This window comes from Dicentrarchus labrax, unplaced genomic scaffold (assembly GCF_905237075.1).
Source record: "Dicentrarchus labrax unplaced genomic scaffold, dlabrax2021, whole genome shotgun sequence".
In the NCBI taxonomy this organism is placed as follows: Eukaryota; Metazoa; Chordata; class Actinopteri; family Moronidae; genus Dicentrarchus; species Dicentrarchus labrax.
In genome coordinates, this window is record NW_026136718.1 from 9,411,118 (window position 1) to 9,424,163 (window position 13,046).

The window sequence follows — 13,046 nt, forward strand, 5'->3', positions numbered from 1 at the left end:
GCATTATCGATAACTAACTAACAATGAGGCTTAATATGTATCTTACTCATACGACTTAGTATGTTTTACACATTTACAGACAAATGTTTTCTGGGAAGTTTGCAATTTCCACTTTTTTTTTCTTTTTCTTGGTGCACTCTCAGAATATGTGGGATCTTCCTCATTGATCTCCAGATGTTCTGTGTTATAAACCTTTTTTAAATAAAGCAATAATAAAACAAACTCACTGAAAAGATGGAAATTTGAGAAAACTTCTGAGAAAAGTCAACATATTTTTTTGTAAATAAAAGATGATTGAAGGAGATATTAAGTTGTTTGAGTAAGATTTAACCTTATTTGTTAGTGTTATTGATGCATTTACCAGATTAACTGCAATACCTAAAATGTAAAATCCTACCAATCGAACCCAGATTAATCAATTTGCCTTATGTGTATTTTACAATTCAAACAGAGCTGTATGGGTTTTACATTGGTAAATGCAATATCAATAACACTATGAGGCCTTTTATCTTATACATACAACTTTATATGTCTTACAATCCTCTTTTATTTACAATAAAAGTATGTTGAATTTTCCAAGTTCACAATTTCCCCTTTTTCAATGAGGAAGATCGCACATGTTCTGACTCTCAAAGGTTCTGTGTTACAAACCAGCCTTAAAATATAACATATAGCATAACAAACCCACTGAAAAGCAGTTATTGAAAGTAAATTTACCCAATTACCCATGCTTAAGTACAATTTTACAATTTTGAGGCCCTTTTTAATAATAATATAACACTGTCAGAGGCCATTAATGCATGTATAATGAGTATTTTGAATTTATGTATTAATTAGTGTTAGTTAATGAGTATTTTTATAATGAGGTGTTGCTACTTTAACTAGTAAACTATCTGAATACTTCTTCAGTCACTGGTGAAAAGCAAACATTTGAATGTCAGTATAATTAGTGCAAAAAAGTTGGCAACGCATTGTAGCCGACATGAGAAGCTAATTCCTTTATATCCCAATGTTAAGTTGGGATATGATAATCAATCAATTAAATGAGGAATCTAAAAGTTTTTTGTCCAGTTTCTGCATTGAGATAAAGCTTTTCTAAACCTCTTAACACCACAGGTTGTTACACTGATCTTACTCCGGTTCAATTTCAAATGTTTTTCACGTGAAAAAAAAAAACCGCTTCGTCTTGTGATTGAAGACTTCTCTCATACAGAGTCAGGGAGCGAGGGGAACGTTGCAGTCAAGTCTCTGTGGCGCTCAGACTTTGATGTGAGATTATCAGGGCCTCAGCTATGGGACAGAAGGTCACCACTCTCTCACTGGCTTCTCTTCTTCCTCCTGCCGCTCAAAACCGATCCAGTTCTGCCTCGCAGTGGAAGAAAAGTCCCACCTGACTGTCAGACACAACAAGGGTGCCCCGCTTGTATTGAGACATCAACCTTTAAATCCTCCTTTTCAATATGTAGAGACAGGGAGAATTACAAAACGAAGCCCACTGGTTTCACACACACACACATAACATTGTTTTATTAAAATTAAAAAGTGTGTTGTTGTTTAAATCAAGAATATTCAGTAGATATTACAGTAAATTATATTATTAGTTTTACATGATAACAACAGTTGTGTCCTAACTTAGATGAGGAAACAAAACTAGAGTTACCACCTTGTGTTGTGTTTGTTAGTTTACATCCATGTCTGTCCAGACTCATATATTATATGTGGTGAATACTTAAATAAAGTGTATTCTTTGGCTAAATGTAAGTTATCACTATATTAATGATACATATATATGATTTCAGTGGATATAAACTCCTGAACTGATTAATAAAGGATCATGTACACATGTGCTACACGTAAAGATGGATTCTTATGAAGTATAGCTTTACAAAATGGTTTCTCTTGCTGTGGGTGAAACTCACTCACAGGAGCACGATTAGTTAGGCGCCTCCATTAGACGCTGTTTGCGGTCACGTGATTCAGATGATGTTCAAAACTTCTGAATGAGGCAGGAAGTGACAGGCAGAATGAATGAGATGGAAAGATGAAAGCCTGCACTGTGCTGGTGATTGTTCTCTCGGTTGTTTACTGGAATCACCGAATTCACCGATCCAGTGTAACTGTGAAATGAGGTCACAATCTCCCCTTCTGTTCCTACGATTGTGGTGTTGAATAATAACAATAATGTCACAGTGAGGTTGACCTTTGACCTTTTGGATAAAGAAATGTCATCACCTCATTGTTGTTTCCCATCGAACATTTGTGTGAACTTATGTCATAATTACTGCATCATTTCTTGAGTTATGACCACAACATGTTTGTCATTCTGAGGTGACTTTTGACCTTTTTTGTCACTGATTCATTGTCCGACCAATTGTTAACTATGCTCATCAGTTCTTAAGTGCTCTGTAATGTCACAGTGACCTTTGACATTTAACTCTAATCAGTTCATCCTTGAGTATGAGTAAAAGTTTGTGTCCAGTTTGAAGAACTTTGCTCGCCTCGTTCCTGAGATCACAAGAATAAAATGCCTCCAGTCGCAGCTATCGGCAACACAAAGACATAAAAACACAAAATGATCAAACCTGCAGAAACACATGAAATACATCAAAAAAGCAATGTGGGTAAAAATATCTCTCTGAATAGATGACTTCCTCTTTTCATTACTCTTCTGACGCATAACTCCTCCTCTTTTTTGGCACCACAGGCACAAAACACACATATAAAATCATGCTGACTTTTGGTAGCAATCTGAAATGTGATTTTTGAGAAAATCACAAAACAAATGAAACCTAAACTTAAAAATGATATAAACATTTTGTTTTCTTTTCAGTATAATTTGTAAAGATCACAGCTTTATAGTGTTGTCCTTGTTATCAGCTGTATGTTTATTTCTATCCTGTAACACTGACAGCAATAATGCATTCCTTGTATGTGTCCATATAGTTGTTAATAATAAAGTAATACAGTTGATTCTGGTTTACATCTGCAGACATGGTTGTTTTATGTCAGTCTGCTGTCAGATCATCAGAATACACATCTGGCACAACTGCGTCTGCAATGAAAAGTGAAATATGTGTGATATTTGCAACAAATCAGGGATCATAGATCTTGACTGCCTAATGGATCGCAGCTGAACACCAGAGAGAGAGAGAGAGAGAGAGCGGGTGGCAGCCTGCAGGCGCACAAACATTGTCCTCAGAGATCTTCTACTTCTACTTAGTATCAGCATTTCAGTCAATCTTCCACTGGTTATTATCTGTGGTCGCCCGCAAACAATTTTAAAATGATCTCCTCAGCAGACAGGAGGCTGTTGAACATCTACATGCAGACAATGCTTTGGCATTATATTTGCTTATTGTGTAATGCTGTGGCTTGGTCTGCACATGCACTTTCCAGACAATAACAACAACTCTTGCCACTTCCACTTCTGCCGTTGTGCTCCTTGGAGGTAGCTTTGTTCTCAGAGTCCTTTCAGAGCTTGTGCGGCTTGGCTGCAACCACCACTTCCTTCTTTGCCGGGTTCCTGAAGAGAGAAAAACATTTGGATGCACACCAGCACCGTCGTAGTTTATCATCTCGGACACAATCACCTGCAGAATCTGGCCTCTTCATTTCAGTTTGTGCTTTAGGGAAATTATTTACTGCTTTTGTCAGGGGGAACTGAAGCCAAAATAATTAACAACAGACTAATTTCTCAGTGGGAAACTAATTAGTCCACAATAAATAAATAAATATATCATACCAACTAATAGAAAACAAAACAAAAACAGAGATACTACACTACGATGACCTATTATACAATATTTACTCACGGCTCCTGCTATCAGTTGCCAATCCGAAGTGGGGCAATACTTAAACATGGAAGAAGGAAAAACAAACCTTCTACTTGGGTTGTTGTATTTCTGGAGTTACGTTTAGATGCCTTTCTGAATTATTGGTTAACTGATTTTAAACAAACCGATTGACAAATATCCAATACCTCTTTCAAAAAGCTGTGACACAGTTTTTTTTTGCATGCAACAGTTTGTGTTTCAGTTTTGATCTTTAAAGGTCCAGTGTGTAACATCTAGGAGAATCTAAATACACCTGAAAACAGGAATTGTTTTCTTTTTGTTACCTTATAGTGACCCTTTTATATCTACAGATGCTGTGGGTCCCCTTCCCTGGAGGCCGCCATGTTGAACACCCATGTTCCTGCAGTAGCCCGGAAAGGGACAAACCAAAAACTCTGAGGTCTCTAGATAGAGGCGATTGTGTTTTTTGCACATTTCACGGCCACTGTAATATCAACTTTGAGCCTGGAAAGGGAGGGTGAGGCAAGTTGCAATCTGCAACTACACCACTAGATGTCACTAAATCATACACACTGGACCTTTAACAAACAGGACAGTATATAGATTGACAGGACACATAATACAAAGTCACACACAGCTGTAAATCACCATGTTAATATATATATTGCAAAACATTCCTCACATTATAATACCTGAAGCATGCACACTGAACTTTGTCATTGTCAGTCAGAGAAAGAGTATTCTCACTACTCTCACCCACTTGAATTATCTCATTTTCTGAAATCCAACCGTGCTACGAGGAGAAAAGCTGGTCTGTTAATTAATCAAAAATGTGAGAACCAACTGTATATCATGCACACGCGATAGCATTTCGAGTTCTCGATGTAGTAAAACGTTGCCTCAGTATATATATTATTCTCTTAATGGCCACTCCATGGCTCCGTACATCTGAAAGAAAGCAGTACGTCTCCTGATTGAAGACCTCTCTTGTATACAGAGTCAGGGAGTGAGGGCCTGTTGCAGTCAAGTCTCTGTGGCACTCAGACTTTGATGTGAGATTATCAGGCCTCAGCTATGGGACAGAAGGTCACCACTCTCTCACTGGCTTGGTGCCTCCTCTTCTTCCTCCTGCCGCTCAAACTGATCCAGTTCTGCCTCGCAGTCAAATCCGAGTAAAAGAAAAGCCCCACCTGACTGTCAGACACAAGAGGGCTCCCACTTGTATTGAGACATCAACCTTTAAATCCTCCTTTTCAATTTGTCGGGGAGACCGGGAGAAATACAAAATGAAGCCACGTCTCACAGATTTCACACACATTGTAGAACTTTATTGTTATTGTTTTTTAAATCTTGTCCAACTTAGGAAAGAACATATACCCAGAATTATCATTCTTCCATCATAATAAAATATACAGTTGTGTCCTTACAAGGCTTTTCAATAAAACCTCAACAAACATTTTGATAAATAATGTGCACAAAACACTTTTCTATCTATGAACGATTAAGTTTTCAACGCCGGTTTCCAACCTGTTCGGCTAGTAACCGCTTAAAATGAATGTCTGAACGAAACTTCATGGCAATTAAGCCGATAGTTGTTGAGATATTTCAGTCTTGAATTAATCAGGATACTGAAAAGTTACAGATAAGTAACTTTAACATCAAGCCATTTAAAATTAGTGCGAACACATGTTTTATTTCTTACATTTCTCTTAGTTTATCATCTGGCTGCCACCAGCTAATAATCAAAGATTTTCTAGAAGCACAGGTTACTTTTGGATATCTCACCACCCACAGGAGGTCACTATTGAACACTGAAGTGCATAGAGTGCCTGTGTGCATTTCTTTTTTGTAAAACATCCATTGTTGTATCTATTGTATCTTTCAGGAAAGGACATGTGAATGGAGGCACGATGTACCTGAATATTCTGAAAACATCACCAAAATCAGGAGCTTGTTTTAACAGAAAGGCTTTTAACAGTCCACTGATGAATCAGTCGTACAAAAGAAAAAGATTTGCATGTGTTGTGGTCAGCCATACAAATGCACTTCGGAGTCATATTTCCGAGGTCCCGAGTGTGACTTTTCCCTGAGAAGTTGACCTGGGAATGATCTGATATTGATGAATATGCGATACTGAAAGGTTATAAATATCCTCAGAATAAAATAACAGTAAAGCTTTAAATCTAACACATCACTACACAGATAATTATAATTTTACTTAGTTGGTATTCATTCAAAATTGAACAAAACTCACTTCAGGTGAGTACACAGCTCCAACGTGCCCCTGTATGACTGTGCAACTACCACATGTTGATGTATCTTAAAACACCATGTAAACACATTCAATCGTAGTGCTTCATTCGAAAAAAAAAAAACTGTCGCACTGAAGACTGACAGTAGAAAATCAATATATCAATATATTCCACCATGTACAAAATCAAAATGTGCATTCATATCTTAAAAATAAATTCACAGCACACATAAAGAAAAACTCCTTAAAATACACACAATTACACTCTTATTTCCTCATTCATCCAGGGTGCCTATTTGTATCTTGTATATAAACGTGAACATCTCCACAGAGGTTCATCATCAGCTGCCCTCCAGCTCTGACCCTTACAGGCCTCCTGAGCATTTGGGCTCTTAGGCCTGTGCCCAGTACGCCCATCCAGTAATCCATCCATGGTGTAAACACTCCTTTTACAGTATCTGAAAACTATCGTAACTTAGATTGAGTCGTTGTGTGGTCTTAAAAGACACGTCAATCAGTTCGGGAGGTTCAGGTCATTTTTGTGGTGACGTTGTACTAACAGGAGTGAAATGTTTTGCCAAAGTTAAAGCGGACCTTTAACTCTGTTAGCACCGTTTCAGTGTTTTGGTAGTGCCCTTCAAGACGATGTGAGGTAATCCAACAGCCCATTTATCACAGGGCCAGTACTGCAGGCCGGGCAGCGAGTACGGTATCTCGTAGTTGGCGTCCAGGTAAGCTATCAGGGTGCTGCCATAGGCCACAGCTATCACAATCAGAATGTGCCTGGAGGATACAGATAATGGAGATCAATACACATGAGCATGTCCTTGAAAAAAAACAAACAACCCTGTCTCTAAGAAATTACATGTATGTATTATTAATTTGGTGTTTGAATATAAAGTTCTTGGATTGTACAAAAGTTGTAGAGAGGTGTTTGGGGTGAAAGTCTATGACACCTGAGACCAGATATCGTCCTGTGTGTGGTTTAGTTTGGGTTTGGCAAAGATTCTGGCTTTGATTACAGTAAACACACCCTTTAGTGTGCTTCAAGTCAATATTGACTTATTCTAAATTAAACAAAAAAAGATCTTACCCTAACTGCAGTGAAAAAACACTTCCTTTAGTATCAAATATTGTGTTGCAAGTGTGGATATTTTAGGGAAAACTGTGAAATATGTTGCCGGTAAACGTTTTGAAGATGTGTTTCCTTGTTATGTTGATTAAAACTGTAATTCAGGTGGCATTAGGTTTCTTACTGAATGTATTAGTAGTATACAACTGCAAGTTGGAAAATAAAGAGGAAGGAATTAAAGGAAAAGAAAGGTAGAGTAAGGACAGGACTAGAAAAGAAAGGAAAGGGACACAAGTAAACCAGGACTTACCAGATACCGTGCAGGTAGCAGAAGTTTAGCCTCTGCCAGAAGCTGCAGCCAAAACGGTCACTAATCCAGCAGGAGATGGCGAGCACCCACAGAGCCACCGACAGCTTGGCCAGTCGCAGAACCTTCTGGTCATTGCAGCTGAGAAAAGATACAAAACTGGTTGTAATAACAATTCAGAACTGCACCATAAAACAGTTACAGATTTCCCCCCGAAGGGCACCAGAGTTTTCATACCATCTCATCTCGACACCCAGAACGTAAAGCAGGTGGAGGCCGAAGCAGTTTAAAGCGTAGGCATTGGCTGTAGGCTTGACAAAGGACGACAGTGTGGTGACGACGGTGACCACCAGGACGAGACTCGAAAACGTCGACCTGTGGATGAACACAGAGAACAGAAGAGAAGCTATTAAGAGATGTACGCTGTTATTGTTATACTGTTCTGCTTTCCTATCTCCACTGTTTCTTAAAGGATGTTTCTGTAGCCACGGTGCGCTGCACAGCTGTGATATGAAGGAATAAATAAAATTGGACTGGATTTTTCTGGCACACACTCAATAACAAAAGACTGATCAGGATCAAAACATGTGTTCAGGTTCATGTTACATCCTTTTAACTGAACTCTGTAACTTTCCAACAAGATATGTTAAAGAGCTCCTCCAGACATGTATTACGACATAATAAAAACAGTCTGTGTCTCTGATATGTTTTTTCTACTCTTTCAACGTCCTTAAAAATTCCATAATCTATAAATATGCTAATTCTATTCATTTCTAAAGTTTTTCCTGCTGGACACAAGATGTCTCCTTCTTTACTGTAAATCCATTCAAGTTTCTACATCACATTTGTATTTTCAGTGAGCACAGAGAAACTTTCCACTTTCAGCAAACAAATGTGAAAACATCCTTCTAGTGTCAAACTCTGCACATACATTATTCTGTACAGTGAAGCTCAAACATCCAACTGTAGGAGCAAGAAGATCAACATATCTTTGAGACAAGTTTTCAGTAATGTATCAGGTGGACCAACCCATTATTTTGAAAAATCAACGTGAGGTGATTGATTCGGGGCTGTGGGATTCTTTTCAGGTGCTCATTAAACTTGAATTGATCTTTCCCCCTCCTTGTGGTTAAATATTTACACAGGTTGGGGTGGAGCTCACATATTTCACAATAGCGAGAGCCGCTTTCTGTCACATTCAGGTGAGGGCAGCAGCACCACATTGTGTCTCTGTGACAATGACTCCGGTTGGGGTGGTCAGACAGGCTCCTCGGCCAGCACAGGTTAGGTTTCAGAGTGTCGTGCATCAGAAACGCTCCGTCATTGTTATTTCTGCCTTATTAAGGGATTATTGAGCTGTGTGTGAGTCCTTAGTAACACATGGAGATATGAATTACCACTGAATACACACAGAAACAAAGACATCTGACTAACTCAGCTGTCAGGTTGATTGCTGTACGGTAGCTTTACCTGTCTTTTATAAAGGAAGGGAAGAGCCTGCGGGGGAACCACACAGCATACCCCACCGCCAGCACCCACAGGATCGACAGCTCATCCAACATCTGGCCAACGAAACTGAGCGTCATGTGGAAGTATGCCGAGAAGAGCCCTGCGAGGAGAGAGAACCGTCTGTTTTAATGTGAAACAAATCATGATTTCATTATATTAGAGAAGAAAACACAAAAGAAATGGGGGATTGAGGAGGAGAGGGAGACATATAAGGGGAAACTTTAAGCCCATCTCAGACTAAACTCATCTCGACTCAAGATGGTTGATGGCGTCGCGTACAACTAAGCTTGTCACCTGTTTCAACAGCCAATCAGCTCGTTGCGAAGTCAGCTGCTTCAGTCAGTTACAAACTGTCAGCTGGCCGAAATGTCAAGAGAGGCTCCTCTCATCCACAGGCCTTAAAAATGTACCCATGCCCGGCTCCAAATTCTCAACCCTCTCATTTCATTGAGAGTTTTTATCGTTTGATCAGTTAAATGCAACTGTTATTATATATATTAAATAATATCCAGCTACAGGAAAAACCTGAAAAGTCGCTAAAAGTACAGAGGTGTTCAGAATGCCGCATCGCGAGCTAGTTTCAACTTGCTATTCTCGTTCTGAACATTTGGTCTGAACTGGCCTTTAGGGCTCAAATTCCTCCGGCTGGTCACGCAGCTGGTCAACAAGATCCAGCCTCTGATACTGTGCAGTCTGCAGGGATTGCAAGAGGAGAGAGGAAACACAAATCTGTGCTCTCATTATTTACGTTCTCGTTTATTCACTTAAAGCAAGGGTGATTATTCTTTGCTCAGACTGGTTACAGTTGGATGATGTGCTGGTGATGATGAGTTGATCTATTGATTGTTGTTAATGGTTTGGTCTGTGAAATTGTGAAAATGGAGAGTAAGAAACCCTGAAAATATTCACTTCTGTGAAACTGTAACCACTGAATTCTTTTCATTTGTGTTCGAAAAATGATTTCTGTTCCCGCAGCCCTTGTTGGAAGTAGACCGCTTTGTTAAAGAGTCTGTTTAGTTTGTCTTGTGACCCATTTCTGTAGCTGAAGTCCAACATCTTGGGGTTTTTCTTAAGTCTGTCCTTTATGCCACAATGCTGGTATGAAATACTTGTACTCTGCAGGCGTGTAATGTTTAATCTGTGTATGCATTATGTACACTGAGTGAAAACACAGTGATTTATGCATCATGTCAAATCATAACTGAACCAACAAGTCACAAAAACAACAATTCATGATTCATGGCTTAGTGAATCACTCGTGTTAATGTAAACAGACCTTTCCTGAGATTCAAACTGCAGAAAGTACAAAGACAGACAGATAAATATAAACCTGAAATGTATGAATAAAGAAAAAAAAGAGTGACCGACCTACGAAAATCATCATGAACCAGACCAAGTGAATTGCCAGGTTCCTCTCTTTGGCGTAAGGGTGCAGAAGGTAGAGCATGATGGGAGATATAATGAAGAAGAAGAAGCTGCTTATCTGCAGGAAAAAAACAATGAATCAATCAACCGGCCAACCTGCGCTTTTGTCTGCGAGCTCAGACGTTAATTTCTTATTCAAGAAAAGACAAACAAGATTAAAAGTAGCTGATTATATTGTGTTTCCTGGAGGGAAGCGCTGACATAAACACTGCAGCATAGAGAAGAAGTACGTACAGTGTTGAAGTACTCCACTACATGTTCAGAGTGTCTGTAGTTGTCTTCACACCAGTCGATTTCTGAACTCTCGTACGAGAAAGCTCCAGCCATCTTTTCACTGGAGTAGACGCCTGTCAGACAGAGAGAGGGGGGAAACAATAGGTCACATCAAGAGCACACCTGCAGCGTGTCAGTTGTTGCCACAGCAGATAAAATAGGTGTTTATCCCCGGACGCCTGGCAGAGTATTTGTATAGGTGGTTTATGGAAATCAGATTCAACTCCCCTCTTAGTTGTATTTAGATTTGTATTCAAATGTGGCTTTGCACATTTTTCAGAACCTTCACAACAGTCATTTAATGTATTAAAATGAGTGTGAGAAAGGGAATAAATAAACAATAAATTGTGTTAAATGAGTATATGATTGAAGAACATCCTAATGATCCTTTGCTGAAAGAGGAGTTCCAGTGAGGGCAGATTAAAGACTAATTGGTCTAAAATAGAAGCAGAGATATTCTGACCTTTTAACGTACCAGTCTGTAGGATTCAGAGGGATCTAGTGGTGCAGATTGCGACTAAATGAACACTGTTTTTGTCTGTAATTGACAACCTGGGAATGAGAACAGGCTGTACGCAAATGGGCCTACGGCGAGTGGTTTGGTTTCTGCATTCTGAGCTACTGTAGAAACATTGTGGACTCACAGCCGGCGTCTATAAATGAAAACGTCTGATTTTAAGGTAACAAAAACACGAGGATTCCTACACTCAGGTGATGATTCACTAATTAACACATACTTATGATTATTATATTCTATTTGTGCTAATAAATCCTCCTCAGCGTTGCACTCCTGACCTTTAATAGTTCACATTAAACTCCAAAAAACACTGCAACCTGCACTTCCCATAATGCAAACTGGATTAACCCTCAGTGATGATATTTCCTATTAAAACTCTAACGAGGCACAGAAGACATTACACAATTGAGAGGAAATCTCTTTGTGAAGAGTCAACTGCTGCACGCAGTCACCAGTCAGGAAATACTACATAAGCGGGTATAATGTTACAGAGTTGGAGTAAACATAACAAACATTTTTTATACATTTGTTATAAATAAAATAAGACAAAAACACTGTAGTTAATTAAAATTCCTGTAATTCCTATAATAAACTTATACTACAAATACTTAACATATATAGCATAGTTTCTAATATTCTGCCCTTCTTATGAATACATATTAAAAGTAAAGCAGTAAAGGTAATAAACATGTTTCAACATAATGTAGTCCAGAACAACATCACATTTAAACTCAATGAAACATCTAATTTAATTTACACATTTTATGTCAATGTCACCAGAAACTGAACATTATAAACTCTTGTAAATGTAGAAGTTGTGGCAGGACTGTTGTATTACAATAGATTATACAGGTGTACTTTGAATATTAACAGTAGATTATAAGAGAATGAATACAGTAGAGTGAATACTGACTATTGGATTGTCATTATGCCACAGTAATCCCATTAATACAGCAATAATTTGACTTATGACTCATGTAAACTCTATTGATGCACTCTCAGTCAGTGTCTGGAACAACAACAGGAATATTCTAGTGATTTCATACTGAAGGTGTGACAGTTTCACACCTTTTTCTAGTCGTAAAAAAGAGCCTAAAAGTCAAATTAATTCTTAATAATGAAGAATAATAAAGCTCTAATAAGTTAACTTATGGTCTCAGTACGAGTGGGTCTTACCTCCCATGGTGCTGCTGTCACAGCCTCCAGCCCGTCAGTGTTGCTCTGCTCTGCTCCAGGTGGTACTACAGCCCTACAGGTGATAGTGGGGGGGTGGGCGGAGCTTTTGACGTGCTCCCGAGCCTGTTGCACGAGGCTGTTACGTCACTAATGAGCACGCTGAACTTTTTCACGCTCAATGATAAGTCAGCAAGGAGAAAATCAATCATCAAATGTCCGCCTTTATAGGAGTAAACACTTATTTTGAGAAATATTATGAGAAATAAACTATAAAGTGAGGTTTAAAAAAAAAGTTTAAACTCTAATAATGGCATAAACTCCACAATAAGAGTGGGTTTATGAGAATTTTAGCACCAATTTGTTCAATATCATAAACAGACATGAAGGATGAGGAACAGACTGATGACAGCAACAGGTGTTACAGGTACCTGATGAACTAATCTCTGTAATCTCAGGTCTTCTCTCGACGGGGGAGGCTCAACCGGTCCATCTGCCTCCTCCTGCGCCGGGCCAACACCAGCGAATTTCAAAATAAAAGCATACATTCTTTGAGTGGGCGGAGGAGCAGGTATCGGCGTGGCGTGGCGGTGTGTGTGTGTGTGTGTGTGTGTGTGTGTGTGTGTGCGCTTTAGATACAAACTACAACTTTTAACTAAAACAAAGTGTAACCTTTTCTTTAAATATTTGACTTTGTTTACAATGTAAACACATAACACAATAAG

At 38.8% G+C, this 13,046-nt stretch overlaps 1 protein-coding gene across 1 annotated transcript; it reads right to left on the reverse strand.

Annotated features, from left to right (window-relative positions):
* Positions 1 to 5,100: 5,100 nt before the first annotated feature.
* Positions 5,101 to 12,454, reverse strand: acer1 (alkaline ceramidase 1). The gene is made up of 7 exons (XM_051377402.1): positions 12,325 to 12,454; positions 10,593 to 10,705; positions 10,302 to 10,416; positions 8,895 to 9,033; positions 7,662 to 7,799; positions 7,428 to 7,565; positions 5,101 to 6,828 (listed from the first exon to the last, which is right to left on the reverse strand). Exons 1-7 carry the CDS (start codon positions 12,329 to 12,331, stop codon positions 6,651 to 6,653), a joined length of 828 nt encoding a protein of 275 aa, XP_051233362.1. The 5' UTR covers positions 12,332 to 12,454; the 3' UTR covers positions 5,101 to 6,650.
* Positions 12,455 to 13,046: the final 592 nt, after the last annotated feature.

Coding starts and splice junctions, on each gene's coding strand:
- acer1 (XM_051377402.1), bottom strand. Junction 9,034..10,301: donor GTTCATGATGATTTTCGTAG/GTCGGTCACTCT, acceptor CTCTCCTCGCAG/GGCTCTTCTCGGCATACTTC. Junction 6,829..7,427: donor TGCTACCTGCACGGTATCTG/GTAAGTCCTGGT, acceptor TGTATCCTCCAG/GCACATTCTGATTGTGATAG.